We start from the raw sequence: 20,676 nt of genomic DNA on the forward strand, positions 1-20,676 counted from the left end.
AGTATTAAAAAGTAAAATTTTAGCATTTTAACCTGGCCTTTGACCCTTGACCTTTGACCATAGAATTCCCAAGAGAATCACTGTTAGGCAGTACATGCATAGATATGTACTAAGCTTCATGATGATACCTTGAACCACTTCCGAGATATGGGGGAAGAACTGAAATTTAGCATTTTAACTTCACCTTTGACCTTTTGGCAAACACCTTTCCCAGCAAATCTCTATTTGGTAAACATGTATACACTAAGTTTCAAGAAAAATCCTGGAGGCATTGCATAAATATGAGGGAAATAGTGAAATTCTGAGGAGTTAATCTGGCCTTTGACCCTTGACCTTCGACCCCACAATTCCCAAGGTAAACACTGCCAATCAGTACATGCATATTTATCAAGATCTACGAAGGTACCTAGAACCATTTCTGAGATATGAGGAGAAAAAAAGTGAAATTTTAACATATTCACTTGACCTTTGACCTCATAGCTCGAAACACTCTCTAAAGAATCTTTATTGGGTAGTACATACGTGTAAATACACTAAGTTTCAAGAAAATACCTTCAGGCATTGCATAGAATTTGGAAATAGTGAAATTTTGAGCATGTGACCTTCACCTTTGACCTCTGACCTAGAGCATGTGCACCCAAAAGTTGATATGCACAATGCCAAGTTTCATTAGGATGCCTCTAAGGGTTTTTTAGTTACACTGTCCACAAACTTGATTATGGGTGGACGTAAGAACAGACGTAAGGATGGACAACCCAAAAACATAATGCCTCCGGTGACACTTCGTGGCGAAGACAAAATAATTGGCCAAAACTCAAAATGACATGTTTCTTTCAAATGTGTTGAGTGTTCACTTTCCTTGAAATAGGTTCAACTGGATGAGTGGCTATAATGTTTAAGAGAGCAGATACATGTATTTGGAGATTTGAGTAATTTTCCTTGACTTTTGACCCTTTTATAAGTTTGTGCATTGAGTAATCCCCAAGGTATGGAGGAAAAAAAGTGTAATTTCAGCATTACGTACAAAGAAAAATTTTAGGATTTTAATCTGGCCTTTGACCCTTGACCTTTGACCCCATGACCCTTAAATCCCCAAGATAATCACTGTTAGGCAGTACATTAATAAATATACACTAAGTTTCATGATGATACCTTTAGCTACTTCAGAGATATGGAGGAACAAGTGACATTTAGCATTCTTTATGCCTAAAACTTTCCAAGAAAATCTCTATTCGGTAATACATGTAGACACAAAGTTTCAAGAATATACTTTTAGGCATTGCAAAGGTATGGGGGAAATAGTGAAATTTTGAGGAGTTGACCTTGACCTTAAGAGAATCACTGTCAGGTAGTCAATGCATATGTACTAAATAATATGAATATAACTTAAACAATTTCTGAGATATGGAGAAAGGAGTGAAATTTTTGCATTTTCACTTGACCTTTGACCTCATTGTCCAAAACTTTATCTAAACAATCTTCATTAAGTAATACATGTTTACACTAAGTTTGAAAGAAACACCTTCCGGCATTGCATAGATATGGGGGAAATAGTGAAATTTTGAGCATTTGACCTTCATCTTTGATCTTCAGCATGTGCACCCAAAAGTTGATAGGCACAACTTCATCCACTCATACATATGCCAAGTTTTATTACGATATCTCAAACGGTTCTAAAGTTATGCTGTCCACAAAACTGATTTAATACAGACGGACGGACGAACGAACAACCCAAAAACACAATGCCTCCAGCGACCCTTCATGGTGGAGGCAGAAAAAACATTCACCAATACATCAACTTGGGATTATCTATAAATGTAAGACATCAATGTCAGGGTAATACCCTTCTCAGGAAGAGGTACAACCCTGACACTGACGTCAGGGTTTATACATTTATAGTAATGCTAGCCACATAGCGTTCACGATACAATACCAATAAATTTGCCCTCTAAGAGGGGAGATCAGTGTGTGCTCAACAGCTGTGTTACTGAAAGTAGTGTTGGCTCCAATGGCCATTATGATATACTATCTGACTATAATCATCAACAAAAGCAAAGCGACACCAAACTCTCTTTCCAAAAACATGTGTCGGTAGTATGTGCTGGAATGGAAATTGTCTCGACACCTTACGGGATAATCATGACACTAAATTTGTTGCACGAATCTGGTGAACCGAAAATGTAGGAACACAAACCTTTGTACTGACTGTTGTATGAACGTTAGCTCCATGCTCATCTGAAACTACAATGTTGATATCAACACGGAAGTCTCTACTTGCAATACCCACAGGTAGTTGGGTAGATGGAATATTTGGATCAACACCAAAATATATGAGGCTGCCTGTAAGTATGTCAGCAAAATGGAATTAGAGCAGGTTATCCAGAGAGTAATTCTTATCAAATACAGAAAAAAAGAGCAGTCTACAGAACAGGAAAACACTGTTATATTGAGGTTGTCATTTTACCTTGTTATAACCAGTACCTCATTACAAACATAGTAGAAAAGAGACTAGCTAAAAAGAAAAACAGTAATTGTGCCTACATACATGTTTATTTAAGTAAATACCCTCCAATCCCCTCCCCCCCCCCCAAAAAAAAAAAAAAAAAAATAAAAATATGACCTGTCTCTCATGAAGGTTCTCCTGTGACATGAATTTGATGATCCTATCACACTGCTGGATTAAATTATCACAATCTGGCTTTAAAAAAGAAAAAAAATGCCCACAAACATTATATATGTGGCCTTGTCCAAACTAACTCATATTCACTTTTTACCAGTGCTCTGTAAATTTGGTGATCCCATCATACTGCCCTAATCTGTTGTGAAAATGTAGTGCTCTTTAGGTAAAGTTCAAATACCCTTAACCTGTGACACTGGTGGATTTTTTTTTTTGCAGCTTAAGTGCACCAAAATTTGACCATGATACACCATACCAACTGAGCATGAAATGTGGCCAATATGGCACATGGAAGAAATATGACATGGTGTCGACTGTGCTAATGAGGAGGCACTACTAAATCCAAGCATTGTGTAGTGGCTTCCTAATCAGGAGGTACATATATGCATGATATCAGGAGGTACATGTATGCATGATATCATGTATGAAAGATAGCACATTGTATATCACAGGGGTTGGGAGTAGAGTATAGCCAAGGACTGCTCATAATTCTGATGAGCAACTTTACCTGCTGTTTCTCCATCCCTGTTAGAGCTGAGCAAGGCCAAATGCTCTGCCCCTGTCACTGCTGTGATCTCATAACTTAATGGCTCATCCTCATCATGGAAGCCTTGGCACTGTATAGTAAATTTTGTTTCAAGGACTGTGCCCTCAAGAGGCCAGATACTGCAGGATCCAAGAGTCGGAGGGGCATTTGTGTGGAAGGTGTATTCAGCAAAGGTAGATGCTCCACTCCACGTTTGTACTACGAACAATGCATGGAAAAAATCCAGGAAATACACAAGAGACATCTGTCACTCAAAAGTTTAGGAGGTCTATTGTTATAAAAAATGTATATATGAAACAATCAAATAAATTTATTTGAAGTGATAAACTACTTTATTATTATTTATTATCTTTATTATTATTATTACTATTATCATTATTACCATTATCATTCTTATTACTTTTATTATCATTATTATTCATATATACATATAAATTTATTTGGCATTTCAACATAAAAAAACAAATAGAAGATCATATTACATGATACAATATAAAGAATATGGTGATTCAAGGTGCATACCGCTAGTTGCCAGGGGAGGAAAAGGCAAACTTAATCACCAAGGCTCGAGGCCTTCCTCCCTAACCAGTGTATGCACCAAGATTCAGCTGTATCGATGTAAAGCAATTACTGAAAAAGTGGAAATTTTCGCGGTGTTGAAATTTTCGCGCATTTCGCGCAACCAGAAACTAGCGCGAAAATAAAAGCACGCGAATATTTTTGCTTGTCATATGTTCCAGTAGTTGACGTTTTGATTCCGCAGAATTAAAAACATGCGAAACTCTTCTAACCCCGCCGAGCGCAAAAAATTAGTCGCGCGAAAATATCCACTTTTACAGTACGCACAATGTCAAATAATCCATTATTTAAATACATATACTCTTCAAGTAAAACTAGAAATGTCGCTACAGCGACTGGTTATACCCCCGCCAAACAACATTTCATAAGCTTTGGTCAAAACAACATTTGATAAGCTTTGGTCAAAAAACTGAGGAAGTAGTTAAGTCCGCAAGATCTTTCCTTGATCTTCTGCCATTAATATGCCGTTACCATGGCAACGTACTTTTGGGTACTGTCGAAAAATGCGTCTTGCACATCCACAACCAAAGGCACACATCTGTACCAAGTTTCATGGAAATTGGGCAAAAACTGAGGAAGTAGTTTGCAACACAAAATTTTCCATCATTTTGGCTCATAATATGCGAGCTGTTACCATGGCAACATACTTTTTGTCACTGTCAAGAAATGTGTCATGCTGACCTATATCCTAAGACAAACATTCAATATGAATTCCATGAGAATTGGAAGAACACTGATGAAGCAGTTTTGCCATGAAGCATTTTGCCCTATATTTTACCAATAACGTGCCGTTACCATGGCAACACACTTTTTGCCACTGCGGAAATATGTGTCTTGCACATTAACATATTCAGATGAACATCTGTACCTAATTTCATAAAAATTGATCAAAAACTGTGGGAGGAGTTCGCGACGCAAGATTTGTACCCATTTTTGCCCATAATATGCCGTTACCATGGCAACGTACTTTTGGGTACTGTCAAAAAATACGTCTTGCACATCTACAACCCAAGGCACACATCTGTGCCAAGTTTTATGGGAATCGGTTGAAAACTGAGGAAGTAGTTCGCGACGCAAGATTTGTACCCATTTTTGCCCATAATATGCCGTTACCATGGCAATGTACTTATGGGTACTGTCAAAAAATACGTCTTGCACATCTACAACCCAAGGCACACATCTGTGCCAAGTTTTGTGGGAATCGGTTGAAAACTGAGGAAGTAGTTCGCGACGCAAGATTTGCAACGGACCGACCGCCCGACCGACCGCCCGACCGCCCGACCGACCGTCCGCTGATTCCTATATACCCCCTTCAAACTTCGTTTGGCGGGGGTATAATGAATACAATTAAGATAAGCTCACAAATGACATCTATAAATATATATACTCTTCAAGTACAAATGAATGCAATTAAGATAAGCCCACAAATGACATTTACCACTTAAAAGATAATATGGTTTATATAATCTCACTTTAGACAGAAAACACAACTGGAAATGCACTGTCTAAAAATGTATGTCATATAACAGTCATCATAACATTTTGAATCACTTTTTGAGTTTGTCTTTTCTTTCTAAGAAAAGATTTATCTCAGGACATGTTTAATATAACACCAGTACCTATTCCTTGCAACACATCCTTTACTTTGTGATGTAACACCTGAAAGCCCATGGTCACTAATATTCAATCTTCTTTATAAAAAAAAAAAATACAAGATCTCCAAAGTTAAGCAAACAAAGATATCTACTTACAATATGTCTCACTCATTTACTGACTGATACTGATCATGGCTGCCAGCTGAGAATTAACACAAACTACACAATGAATAATTTTGCTAACCATGCAGGTATAAGCTGTATGTTTCAGACACTGTGCTTGAAAATGTGTTCTTGCGAATGGACAGGAATGGGTTGGTTCGACTAGTAGTCGTGTCAGTCAGCCACACAAGTTCTTGACGTGAGTTGTTACTGGCAGGGATCAGGGACCAACGGTACCTCGGCCTGGTCTGCAGAGTGCAATCTTGACATTTAGCTGACAGGATGATGCGATTAGATGGATTGATGCTGGCAGCACAGTTCATGAGACAGCTTCAAAAGATGCACAAAACCATAAAATCAAACCAATATGATGTGTTGAACAAAGTTCATTAAATTGACATATTAAAACAGGCAATATCATGGAATGGGTAACAAGAATCCTGCAATGTCATTGTTTGAGGGCCATGCATCAATTTTTGCTGGCAGCACACTTGATCATTGGCAATAGCCCCAGTGCACATGTTGTTGCATGCACTTGAAATAGTTCACACACTTAGCAAGCCTTCGTGTACTTATAGTAAGAGATAAGCACTTGGCAAAAGGTGTCTAGCCCAGCATCAGTACCATATATCAGTAAAAACGTTCATGCATCAGTATACAAATGATGCACAGGACAGACTGGATTGGTGAGAACTGGATGCACGAGTTTAACTTTGGAACTGTTTAAACTCAGGAGCGCAGTGAGTAGGTTTTAGACTGTTCCAAAGTTAAACGAGAGCATCCATTTCTCACTGATCCACGAAATAGGCCTGTGCATCATTTGTGTTATGAAATGGGCCCGTAAATTCATGAAATACAAGTACAACCATTTTCCCCCATCATGTGTCTGGTACACCTACAACACTGTACAAGACTTGAGCCATATGTTCGGATTTTACCAGACGCATGGCTCAGTGTGGATCAGTAAAATATCAATGCATGACAATTGACCAATCAGATTGCAGAGATTCTAAATCCCATTTAATAATAATTATTATAGAATGGGTAGCAAAAATTCTGCGATCTCATTGGTCAAGAGCTGTGTGTTGATTTTTACTGGCCTCATGCTGCCTCACAGTGGTAAACATGCACTTGTAGCAAAGGTTTGCACACTAAGCAAGCATTTGTGCACTCACAGTAAGAGATGCCTATTGGCTAAAAAAAAAACATGCATCCAGTAATCACTGGATGCATGGTTTTTGGGCTTTTGTCTATGGCAAAGCAAAAGGAAATGCATCAAGTAAATTTGCCATCAGGTAACATGATCAAACAAGGCAAGTGCCAAAATGTGTCTCATTGACCCCGCCTATGACCTTTGACCTTGTTATGACCTTTAACTCCCCAAGGTTCATCTACCATCCAAGTTTGGTCACAAATGGACATATACATCAAAAGTTATGAGCCATAATCAAAACGCGCCGTAAAAACTAACATTGGGCCCTAAAGTTCAAGGACCCCTGCCTGCGACCTTTGGACTTGAGGTAACATTCATGTTTAGTTAAATGTGCAACTTTGTATAACCACTCTTCCCTCCAAGTTTGATTGAAATTGAAATCCTCAGTAGAGTGTTGTTCAAGTTTTTGTAGCGTTATAGCCAGACGACGGACGGACGGACGACGAAAGGATGGAAGACGGACAGACTCCGCAGGGGATCCCTTAGTCTCCCCTCACCTCTGGTGGGCTCGAGAAAGATGGATTTTTGGGAAGAAAATTGCCCCCATTCTATAACACAGATGACACATCTTTTGTGCAACAGTCGGAATAGTGTGCATGCGGTAACTATGGAATCAAGCCTAAACCCACTCAGCTTCTTCTCCTGGGTTAACCCGTTGAAGACGAGTCCCGAGTATACTCGGGCATGTGTCTATGGGTTAAGCATTCCATTGTAGCTTATGCACACAATTCCAACTGACCCACTTAGACTTGTGCATCATTTTTATACTGATGCATGGTTTTATTTATGGCAAGCCACAAAAGGAAGGCTTGCAAATTGTCAGAAATATGATTAAAACAGTGGACTTGGGCAAACTTTGTAACTGTTCTATAATTTACAAATGATGTATGTGTCTTTTCATGCGTCAAAAGGAATTGTGTGCGTGCAGTAACTACGGAATTGACCTAAACAACAAAAGCATTTCATAGTTACCTTATGCAGACAATTCCTTCTGATGCACTCAGACCTGTGCATCATTTGTATACTATCAGGTTTATTCCAGTGGAACTGTTTTTTGGAAGTGTTGAATTACATGTAGATAAATGGTTTCTTTACATTTACACTGTGCAAATACAACTCTCTCTTTTAGAAAAATATTAATTTGTCAACACAGCTAAATGATTTTGATGAGTTTGAAGCATTCCAATATTCCCATCACATTTTTCCTTTGTCATACTTTGTGTGACAAATCACGTGACTCATGGACCTTTGTTTTTGTATATTTTTCTGGTTAGTCAGGGCTCCACACTAACTTTTTTGTTTGGTGGCCCGATGGGGCCACCAAAATCCTCAATTTCCGAGTTTTGGTGGCCCGAAAAAAAACAACAATAACAAACATTAAAAGTCTTTTATTTAAATGAATCAAATAGTTAAGTTTTATCATAGTAAGAACTGGAAGTTGGACATATCTACTCATAAATAAACCTCAACAAAGTCACAACACTCACTCTCAGGCACTCATTTAGTCCTTTTTATCCATCCTTTAAACAAATTCAATTGCTAATTTCTGGCGCAAAAAGTTACAAATTCATTGACATACTTTCCAAAAAATTTTGGTGGCCCGAGGCGGGCCACCAAATTTGCCCTTTTCTAAAATTTGGTGGCCCGACTTTCATTTTTGGTGGCCCTGGGCCACCGGGCCACCGTTAGTGTCGAGCCCTGGGTTAGTCATCTCATACTGTAAAAGTGGATATTTAGGCGAGACACACAGTTAGTCGCTTGCATATCCAGAATGCATTCAGATTACCTTCTAATCCCAGGCGGCATGCATTTGAGAATGCACACTTTTCCTCATTCCGGCCGTCATTTGGGAATGCTCAGCTTAACTGGGCCTAGAGATACGACAGGCATTCTGGAATGAACCGAGAATGCTTCAACAATTTGGGCCGACCTTGTTTAATCACTCTATTGTCTGTCATTGTGACCAAACAGTAACAGGATTAATTCGTCAGGGTTCACAACCTTTGTCTTCTAGAATGCATCCGATAGCCCCATGCTTTCACCAAGAGGTACATGTGCTAATACTAACAGCTGACCTTGTACCTCCTTGCTCTTGAACGCCTTGAATATGTGACTGTGCATCACAAAACAAACAAAAAGTCGCACGCATTGAATTTGTATGAGGACTGAAAATAGGTGAAATGGGTCAACCTAGCCAATCTTGAGTTTTCCATATTTTATGAAAGAACAAGTCTTTTTCTACATTATGTTAAGATTTGGGATCATAAAACAAACAGGAAATCGTGTTTTTTAGCAGTTTTTCTCAAACACTTTATTGTAGAACAGTGTGATTAGATGTTTCTGATAAAGTCCACATTTTATTTCTTAAAAATCCTGTACACACTCTTCACTTTCAACTCTAATCACTTTTGAAAGGATAATGCTACTGCTTTGAAAGTTGTCATTAATCATGGACAAAATGTATTATAAAGCATGCCTAATTTAAGCTTAATCTGATAATCCCTTCATTGTTATCGCTCTGGTGGTTAACACCCTGTTTTTTGTCCCATTCATGGCACAGGTAGCCTGGCTTGGAAAATATTAAACGCTTGAATAGACTCTTTACTTCAGAGCCTCCTTTCCCAGTTCACACATTTAAAGAGTGTGTGCTTTCTTTCCAACATTTAGATAGGTGAGGAGAGTCCATTTGAATTGAGTTATACATCTTTAAAGCTTAGAGTCTGCTCTTTTAGAATCTGCCCTTAACTAAAAATCCATATCTGGCGACTTTTTGTTTGTTCTGTGGTGCAGGGTCACATATGGGATCTTATAATCCCCATTCTAAAAATATGACGGAATGCCTCTATTCACAAGACCGAGGAGATTAACAGTTGGGCATTCTCAATGCAGGCAGAATGCGTGCATTCGGGAATGAAGTAGAGAATGCATGCATGCCAGATGTATTGTGGATTGCCAGCGACTAACTGTGTGTCATGCCTTTAATAAGCACAAGTAATTTTTTGCACTCAGCCAGGTATGATGACTTTCACATGATTTTCATTCCGTGGCATCAGGACAATCACTACTAGAACAAATGGTATGCAAAAATATTTGTGTGCTTTTATTTTTGTGCTAGCTTCTTGTTGCACGAAATGCACGAAAATTTCCACACTGCAAAAAGTTCCATTTTTACAGTATACTGTACTATCAGCCTACTACTAAGATTTTGAAGAAAACTTGTGCAACTTACCAGCTGCACTTTTCTCTCCACCTTTTCAAGTGCACCTTACTGCTCTACATTTTTCTGTCTTCTCCTGACTTTTCTCTAAGAAAGTCCAGACTTTTCTGTTTGGACCTTTATTTACATTCCCTTCTCGATGTATGTATACATATGACGGCTACAATGGCAAAGTGGTCTCTTCTTCCACTGAAATGTCTAACAAATTGTACTATGACTGTCTGGGAATGAATTATGGGACCACAATTTTGTTCACTGCCACTGTAGTGTGACTCCTTGTCAAAAGGGCAAAAGGAGGGTCTGAGTGTTGACTTCCATATCACCCAAAAGATGTTCTTATTATGTTTAACATTCTACTTGACGTGTATAGCACACTATATGATAAATTTACTGGCCAGGACAACACATCTACCATTGCATGATCGCCAACAGTTACCTGATTTTATTACATAAGTAATTTATTCATATTGGTTAAACCTTTCAATCTCTGAATGTTTGCCTGTTGTAAAGCCCATTTTTGTTCAAAAACATTTAATACCACAAATACAGGATCATCTGCTAAGCGAACACAAATATGGCAATGTATCTGTAGGAACAGGCAAGAAATGTCCCTATGGTGACTGGTATGCCTCCGCCATAATGCATGGTTCTCCTAATAGATCTATAGTACAATGTTTTGACAATGTGTGATGACAGTTTTACATTACTGGCAAAATACTGAAATGACAGGTTTGTCACAGATGTGTTGAATGTTCACTTTTCTTTAACTAGGTTTGCTATATTGTCTAAGAGTGCAGGTACATGTATTTGGGGATTTTTACTTGACTTTTGACCCTTCCATAAGTTTATGCATTGAGTAATTTTCAAAGTATGAAGAATAAGTATAATTTCAGTATTAAATAGAAAAATCTTTGCATTTTAGCCTGACCGTTGACCCTTGACCTTTGAACTTAGGACCCTAAAATTCCCTGTCAGGTACACTGTAGAACATACAATGTACAAGGTTTCATAATACAGTCAAACCTGTCTATAGCGGCCACCCAAGGGAGATGAAAAAAGTGGCCGCTATAGACAGGTGGTCGCTATAGACAGGTTATCCAACTTTGTGTACATTGCCTACTTGTACATGTATCATCATTGTATACATCTATAAGTACTTACAAGTACATTTTGTATGTGTGTACGTATGCACACGTGTGTATCATGCATTGAACAATGCCGGTGTTCATGAAATTGTTGCACACTAGCATGTGTACAGTGTTGAAGAAAGTTTAACACTGGTGCATTATTATGACTGAATGAGTGATGAATGCAGTGGTTACGATCACGGAACGTTGCCCATGAATGACTGGCACGGCTACAAAGCAGAAAACACACTTAATTATCGGCTCTTTGGCCACTATCTATAGACAGGTCAAAATCTACCGCGGGAAACAAAATTTGTGGCCGCTGGCCGCTATAGACAGGTGGCCGCTACGGCAGGTTTGATTGTACCTTGAGTCACTTTCAAGATATGGAGGTAAAGTGAATTACAGCACTTTCACTTTAGCTCTGACCTCTTGGCAGGAAATTTCCCAGAGAATCTCCATTAGTTAATACATGTATATATTAAGTTTCAGGAAAAATCCTGCAAGTATTGCACAAATATGAGGGAAAGAGTGAAATTTTGAGGAGTTGACCTTGACCTTTGACTCCTGACCTTTGACCCATGACCCTAAATTCTCTACATAATCCCTACCAGTCATTACATGCATATGTACCAAGTTCCATGAAGATACCATTTTTACCTGACCTTTGACCTTTTACCTCATGACCTGAAACTCTCTCTGCAGAATCTCTATTTGGTTGTACATGTATACACTAAGTCTCAAGAAAATACCATTCAGCATTGCATAGATATGGGGGTAATAGTGAATTTTTGAGCATTTGGCCTTGAACTTTTGACCTTTGACCTCTTGCCGATTTCACTCAAACTAATTAAATAAATGCTCCACCGTACGTCATCCTTGGACCAAGTTTGGTGAAATTTGCTTCATCCAGTCTTGAGTTATCGTAGAAATAGAAAAATTTTACAATTTGACCTTTGACCTTTGATCTCCAGCCAATTTCACTCAAAAACTAAACGAGTAATTGCCTCATCATACGTCATCCTTGGACAAAGTTTGGTGAAATTTGCTTAATCCAGTCTTGAGTAATTGCATAAATGGATATAATTTCATGCTTTGACCTTGACCTCTGGCCGATTTCTCTCAAAATCTAATCAAATAATTGCCCCATCATACTTTATATTTGGACCAAGTTTGATAAAATTCAACTCAATATTGCTCAATTTATTGTGTAAACAAATAGGGTTGGACGTATAGACAGACGGACAGACAACCCAAAAACAGAATGCCTCCGCCACCTTTAGGGCGGAGGCATAAAAAGGGGACAGTGTATGAAAACAAACATCAAAAGGGACTCTTGTTTTGCGCTTGATTGTACCCACCATTGAATCATTTGAACCTTTGAACTACCAAATGTGGAATGAAAATTGACTATGGAATTTAAAGAAGACGAAATTGTAAAAAGATGTGACAAGAACATAATCCACAAAAAGTTATTGCAGTGGCTCATCTATACCCTTGACTCTGGTGAGCTTGATATCAGTATATAAAAAAAAAAACCAACAACAACAACAACAACATTATCTGTGATTAGAAATTAGCTCTGTAAGTTCCATCTCTCCACTTCTGCACTGGAACAATCCTATAAATGCGGACAATTAAGTTATTGCTAACATGAGCCTAAAACTAAATTATTGCTAACATGAGCCTAAACTGTGTCTTGGTGTCATGTTCTTACATAACTTGAATACTGGGTGGATCCCCAGGGAGAATGGTCACCAGCTGATCAGCAACAGAGTTCTGCCTCCATTCTTTGGAGAGAATAAGTCGGAAAAGGTGGGTCTGGTTCCCTTCTAGTGTCTGTGCTGGAATGTGCAGTGTTGCCATGGACCCAGACTGGAGCCAAAATCCGTTACCGAGACACCCTCCATTTTCTACATCAAAGGGAAAGCCGCCAGATCATAGATATCAGAGAATCTGCTGATAACCATGATTACATAAATTTGTAAATTTTGCCCTGTTGCCATGTTCTAAAGCAACAGGAATTAGCAAAGACAGGATAGTTCTTCAAATGTAAAGAGTAACCTGTGCATTTTGAGAGAGCTATCTACATGAGATATGAACATGTTGATAACCACCATGTTTCTTACACTGCTGAAATAGACACACAGTATATACAACTTTGTTTAAAAATTCATCATTTTCTCCCAAATCAGACCTACATGTAGATGTGTTGCTGAAAGCCCATACATCTGAACAAATGAGCTAGCTTCTGTTGTATGATCATCCTTTCCTTACACAATTTCCATTCCACTTCATTCCTGTTCCAATAAAGAGCACAGACTGTCATAGGCTACCACAGATTGCAAATCAATGATTTGTTTTCTACTCAAGGTAAAACAGTCTTCAAAGGCCTATCATTTGATGTTAAACCAGTAGACAGCATCACCTACAGCTTAATCTAATACTGCATGAAACCCAAATGTAAGAGAGCATGAGCTCAGATATGTCATAATATTTCCTTGAAGGTGATGCCATTCTGCTTATTACAAAACAGGCTTACATGTCTGAGAATACCCTTTTAACTGAGATTATGAAATATCTGTCTAACCATAGTGTTCTGAACTCTACTAAAGAGAGGATAGCTATCTTTAAATTGAAGAGTATTTCTTGTTTTGTGTAACGGCTATCTACAGAAGATATGAACATGCTGATAACCTCCACATATCGTCTTTGCGCCGACAAAAAAAGCATTGACATAAATTTCAGCCCCAAATTAACAATTTGTTTTTAATCAATCACAGTGATCTAATCACTACTTACACGTAAAAGTAAGAGGGCATTAGCTCAGATATTTCCATATTCAGAGCAAGTAGAAAGGCATTATCTTATGCTTTTGTCACAAAAAATATGAAGTCTATATGTTTTGGTTGTTATAACCTACTTTTATCTTTGACAAAAAATTAGCAGGGTTTAAATGTGAATGTTTCTTAATGTGGGCATTTTTAAAGTAATTTCATAAATATTCTCTTCATCACAGAAATGAAGAAAAAAATCTCTAGACATGATTTTCCTGTTATGTTTGTGTTGAACTATTGCTGGTTTGTTTGTTTGTTTGTTTCTTGCTGGTGTATGTTAAAGTATGGTGAACAAGAAAAAAAAGGATGATTTCATAAACAAGGTGATTTATACATTTTTGGAAAACTTAAGTCTCTAGGAATATGAATAATTAACTTGCAGAAGGTAACTAGAAATGTCGCTACAGCGACTGGTTATACCCCCGTCAAACAACATTTCATAAGCTTTGGTCAAAACAACATTTGATAAGCTTTGGTCAAAAAACTGAGGAAGTAGTTAAATCCGCAAGATCTTTCCTTGATCTTCTGCCATTAATATGCCGTTACCATGGCAACGTACTTTCGGGTACTGTCGAAAAATGCGTCTTGCACATCTACAACCAAAGGCACACTTCTGTACCAAGTTTCATGGAAATTGGGCAAAAACTGAGGAAGTAGTTTGCAACACAAAATTTTCCATCATTTTGGCTCATAATATGTGAGCTGTTACCATGGCAACATACTTTTTGTCACTGTCAAGAAATGTGTCATGCTGACCTATATCCTAAGACAAACATTCAATATGAATTCCATGAGAATTGGAAGAACACTGATGAAGCAGTTTTGCCATGAAGCATTTTGCCCTATATTTTACCAATAACATGCCGTTACCATGGCAACGCACTTTTTGCCACTGCGGAAATATGTGTCTTGCACATTAACATATTCAGATGAACATCTGTACCTAATTTCATAAAAATTGATCAAAAACTGCGGGAGGAGTTCGCGACGCAAGATTTGTACCCATTTTTGCCAATAATATGCCGTTACCATGGCAACATACTTTTGGGTACTGTCAAAAAATACGTCTTGCACATCTACAACCCAAGGCACACATCTGTGCCAAGTTTTATGGGAATCGGTTGAAAACTGAGGAAGTAGTTCGCGACGCAAGATTTGCAACGGACCGACCGCATCCGACCGACCGCCCGACCGACCGCCCGACCGCCCGACCGCCCGACCGACCGCCCGACCGACCGTCCGCTGATTCCTATATACCCCCTTCAAACTTCGTTTGGCGGGGGTATAAAAACGTCTCTAGTACGATGGAGAAATGGTGTTTTGAGACCCTTTTTAGACCATCTGAACCCGATCTGACGGCGAAATTTTAGTGACCAGAATTACGATTTCACGAAATGAAGGAATCAGCCCTGCACTGATGCGCTGTGCTACGCACTCCATCCACACAGTGGGCTCCGTCTATGGAAGGCCGTTGCGGACATAATTTGTTTGGGGGCATACGTATGGAAACGGGCATACGTATGCAACTGCCTTTAAATACCGGTAGCAAACGTTTGCTAACTGACCAATCAGTAAGTGTTGTTTGGCAAACATTGGCACGGTGCGATAGCATAAGTTTGCAAGTTGTTTTTTTTTTTGTTAGCAAACGTATGCCATTTTTATATGTATGCGCTGAATGCCAGTAAATTAATTTTCAAGGCAACCAATGAAGTTAGCTGTTAGAACCAGCTGATCAGCTTAGTACGGCTCAGTACTGATCAGATCAGCTCAGTATGGCCAATAAAACTCAAGTGGAAAAGAACTGCGGTAAGTGCAAAAGTTTCAAAAAATATCTTCAGCTCATTGAAGAAGGCAGATTGTTTCCAGCTGAGGAACTAACAAGGTACGGTGTGAAATGCATAATAAACAAAGTACCTGATTGCTCAATCAATTGCATACATATGTGCAGTAAATTAACATACGTATGGAATGGGGCATACGTATAATAGATAACATGCAACGTTTGCTGAACACCGTTCAAACGTTTGCCAAACAACGCTCACTGATTTGTCAATTAGCAAACGTTTGCTAAAGGCAGATGCATACGTATGCCCCAAACGAATTATGTCTGCAACGGCCTTCCATATCCGTCACCTCTCCCTCCCTTCTTCTACCAACCCAACTTTGAATTTGAAACTTTGAAAAAATTGGACATTTGAATGTCTCAGTCGAGAAAGCAGATGCGACTAAAGACAGGCCAGATATTGCATCCGCTCACTAAGAAATATGTGCTTTATGAATGGCAGCCTCGATGTCCCACTGCACTTGGTGAAGTAAATCAGTCAGTTTTAACTTACAATTTCTCAGTGGCGCAAATATCTTTTAATAAGTGACATTAAAAATCTGTTTTAGGAGACAATTCCCTCTGCTTTGACACCTTCTTTTATATGACTTTCTTGATTTTAATGTCTCGTTCACCATACTTTAAAGTCCCCTTCTGTCAGTGGCATGAAAAAACCTGAGCCTTCATGATGTCACCTCAAGGTGGCTAATGGCTGTGGCATGATATATGATAGACTTAATATATGTAGAATTGGAATCCCTCTAGAATGTGGTCATGTTGGCTTTAATAAGCAGAGTGTAAAATTAAACACATAAAATGGTAGCGATTCCATCACAATTTGACCCTGAACAAAAAAAAAAGATCAGTGTTTCACTAAATGTCTACTTAATGATGAATTACATTAGATGTAACCATATACACTAATTGATGCTGATGTCATCACTTTACAATTTATCCATTTACCTGTACGTAATTTACATTAAATTTCAATTTTTCAGTGTGAAATCCTTTAAATAAAAAATCTTTTTTGGCACCAAATAATATTAGGCTTCAAATATAATAGCAACAATGACTTTTAAGGTGAAAGGGGAAAAAGATGATATTTCACTGTTTTTGTGTTCAAACTGATGGAACATTGTGAGGTGAGGGGATTGTTTGTGTAGCTGCAAATTATTGCCATTTGATGAAAACAAGCTAAACCATATTCCATAACTCTTTCATTTAGTGCTTGATATGCACAAACATTCTACCACTCTATTAGTCAAATTCTATATTACTTTTTACAGTCACATCAAACATGGTGTAAGATTACAACAAGTTGTTTTGAAATGAAGAAATGTCTTTTCTTTTTATTGCTCCATTAAAAAGTACTAGCTTTCTTATGTTAATGGAACTATAAATCAGCCACTCACAAGATTACATGGAATATAGACACATACATTGTAGCTTGTACTGCATGCATTAGGCACCAACAAAAGAACTGTACAAAGAATAGTCTTCTCTGACCTTTTTCCTGATCCACGAGAAGAAGTAAGTCTTCAATAGCAGGAAATGTCTCATTAGACTTTCGGCAGAACCAGTTGAAAGTAAAGCCTCCAATGTCATCTGGGAAATCAGGGTCTGAAGATGATGAGCTATCCATTGTAACATTGTGGTACCACCCTAATGTTGTTGAGGGAAACAAATATTGTTGTAGTATTGCAGAGCAGTGTTAAGACTTATGGAAGTTAATCTATTGTGGTAAAACAATGATTCTCTAACTTTCAAAGTAATCTTTTGCATAAAGCACACATGTAAACTGTCTGCAGGTGACCACGGTATATCAGTACAATTGACCTGAATGGCAAACTTATTCTTTAGGACAATATATTTTGTCCTTAAGAGACACTGTGTATCGATGAAAACAACACCCTAATTTCCAAAATTATTCAGTGAAACATTGTATTTTAGTGTAACAGAGAATGCTTCCTGTATATATTTTTTCTGAATGATTTTAAGTCCTTAATGGACCAAGTGGCTAAAATTTGTCTAGATAAGTACTGATGCAATTATTATCGACTATCCGATTTGTATGCATCACATGATCTAGTGTGTATCAAAGGAAGAAATGTTTGAAGCACTTTCAACTATGACTGATTCTTCTGGTTCCATAAAACCTCATATCTACATGCAAAAATTGTAATTTTTCAGTCATTTACACAAATTAGTGACATCCTTCACTTTTAACTACACATTACTTAAGGCAAGAAATACATCAGTGTTGTAATTTTGAGTAAAGCAACAAGACATTCAAATTATTGCTGGCTGCATGCCATATCATGTTTTTCATGAATTTCTGGTCATCGTATTAATGGCAACAAGAGTTGGTGGATTCCAAACAGAAATGAAAAACTGGGTTTGTGTTTCAATTATTATTCAGATACAACTATGATATTGACAGAGATGATGATGATGATCTCTGATTAATTATGGGACCATCCTCAAAGGAAACAAGACAGGGGGGGGGGGCTTGAACTGTTCAGATACCTTTGCATCCCTTAAGAATGATTCTTGCCAAGTTTGGTAAAAAATCACAGGAGAGTACAACTTGTACATTGGCCCTTTTTTTGTCATTGGGCCCCATTGTCATCATAATTTAACAGAATTTCTTCTTAATGTTAATTTTCTTCAGTCATTTCAATCAAAGCATATGCACGTTCTGTACAAGTCAACATAACATTCAGATGAATTCTAAAAATGCAACAAGGCTTTTTTTATATATCATAGTCATCAAAATGTATCCAAATTTAAAAGAAATTAAAAGTTCCCGTGTCTCACTGAGCAATGCTTCGTATTAGCATTCTGTCCCCTCTAGTAAGAGGCAAAATACTACGTTCCTCTCACAGGACATTAAATGGAGGTTCCCTGTGTGGGTAAGCCTGATGCATGTAAAAGATCCATTTCATTTATGTACATAGTATTGCAAAGAGCAGGGTGCTAACCTCGTGAAGTGGTACCCCTCTGGGGACAGTTGTACCAAATATAGGGGTAAGTTGAGCATTGATCCAAATAACAATAGATGAAACACAACAACATTATTTTGCTTTAAATCATGTTTGACATCTGAAATTCAACAATACCCAACAACAATGATTTCATTCTGTTCATGGTTATACATACAAGTGCATGTAATCATCACTTGGGAACAGATTAAGTCACTTTCATACTACTATGAAAGAGAATTTACCAAAATATTCATGTACATGTGGATTGAGTGAATGCAGCAATATCATTCAAAACAAAAATCAAAATCCATTCAAAAGTTATGAATTTTTTAACTTGATGACAAGACTGCTGGAGCACAAGACTACTGCAGATCATGACAACACATATGCACCAAAATACGATGAAAATATAAAGAAAATTCTACAAAATATCATTTCACATGAAAAGTAGAAATTCCCTGGACTTGTTACTGACACATGTCAAAGGCAATATTATTCCCCCTGCTTTCTGAAACAGGTATTAAGTCTTGTGCTTTTTTACTATGCTAGAAAAGAAAAGAAAAATATGTTGAATTTTCTTTATTTTCTTTATATCCTAGTGCATATATTATGTGACGTCATAATTGGTTGTTGTTTTCTGATATCATCCAGTGGTCTAATCACCAAAACTTCAAAAATTCATAACTTTTGAACAGGTTGTCCAATTTTCCTCAAACTTTCACTGATGTATTCTATCAATATTGCTGCATTCACTGAATCAACATCTAATAAAGGGTTACATTCCTCAATAAAAAAGAAAAAAAACAAGAGACCCGGGGGTCTCACGCTCACCTGAGTATCGCAACTTCACCTTCCATGCATTCTGGCAGACTCTTACCTGAGAACATTGAAAACGTATGGTGGGGTAGCTTTGAGAGCTGGGGGCATGGGCATGGGGGGGGGGGGGGGGGGCACTGCAATGAACAAACTTGGAACTACAGTCATTAATGTACAAACTCATAGTAACTTTGATTTATCAAGTCTGGTTCTAGAGAAGAATTGTAAATATTCCTTGATGGGGGGGGGGGGGGGGGGGGGTATTAGGCCCCCTCGGGTCCCCAAAGGGGAGCATGGTGCCCTGTTGAAGAAATTGAGATCTTAAACCCCTGGCACGCTAACTGTCAAGTTTGGTGAATATTCATCAAGGGGTTATCAATGATTATGAACATGTACAATTTACATCACCATTTGCACCCATTCTATGCCACTCCCAAGGGGGGGGGGGGGGGGGGCACCCCTAATTCTGCCATGAACAAACTTGAAACAACAGTCATCAATGTACTGACCCATTGTATTAACTTAGCTCAATCACTTCTGGTTCTAGAGAAAATCTTTTAAGATTCCTTTCTGGGGGAGGGTTGGGCCCAACTGGGGGAGGGGGGGGGTGGTAGGGCATGGTGCCCATTTGATGGAATTGAGATTCCATCCCCCTAGGGATGCTACCTGCCAAGTTTGGAGAAAATTCATCATGGGGTTTTCAAAAAAAAATGAAAACTTACAATTTAGATCCCAATTTAGGCCCCCTGGGGCCCCCCAGGTGGGGCATGGTGCCCATATAATAGGAATGAGATTCTATCTCCCTAAAAATGCTGCCTGCCAAGTTTGGTGAAAATTCATTAAGGCATTTTCAAGAAAAAGATAAAAATGTACAATTTGGGCCCCATTAGGACCCCTCCCCACCCCTTCCCCTGGGTCCCACGGGGGGTGGGGGCAACCCTGACTCCGCCATGAGCAAACTTGAAACTACAGTCATCAATGTACCAACTCATAGTATGAACTTAGCTCTATCACTTCTGGTTCTAGAGGAGAAGATTTTTTTAAATTCCCTATTAAATTTTGGGGGATTTGGGCCCCTCTGGGGCTCCCCAGGTAGGGCA

General features: G+C 38.4%; 1 protein-coding gene across 1 annotated transcript in view; it reads right to left on the reverse strand.

The window, feature by feature from the left end:
* LOC139725469 (polycystin-1-like protein 2) overlaps nt 1-20,676 on the reverse strand; it is a 110,395-nt gene that overhangs the window by 59,597 nt on the left and 30,122 nt on the right. Inside the window, exons 7-11 of the mRNA XM_071636546.1 lie at nt 17,283-17,438; nt 12,835-13,030; nt 5,643-5,890; nt 3,186-3,422; nt 2,195-2,340 (exon numbers count right to left, since the gene is read on the reverse strand). Coding sequence (XP_071492647.1) covers nt 2,195-2,340; nt 3,186-3,422; nt 5,643-5,890; nt 12,835-13,030; nt 17,283-17,438 — 983 coding nt within the window. The remainder of the gene's footprint in view (nt 1-2,194; nt 2,341-3,185; nt 3,423-5,642; nt 5,891-12,834; nt 13,031-17,282; nt 17,439-20,676) is intronic.

This window comes from Diadema antillarum, unplaced genomic scaffold (assembly GCF_040938485.1).
Source record: "Diadema antillarum isolate AM-2024a unplaced genomic scaffold, OU_Dant_1.0 seq00000043_RagTag, whole genome shotgun sequence".
Lineage (NCBI taxonomy): Eukaryota > Metazoa > Echinodermata > Echinoidea > Diadematoida > Diadematidae > Diadema > Diadema antillarum.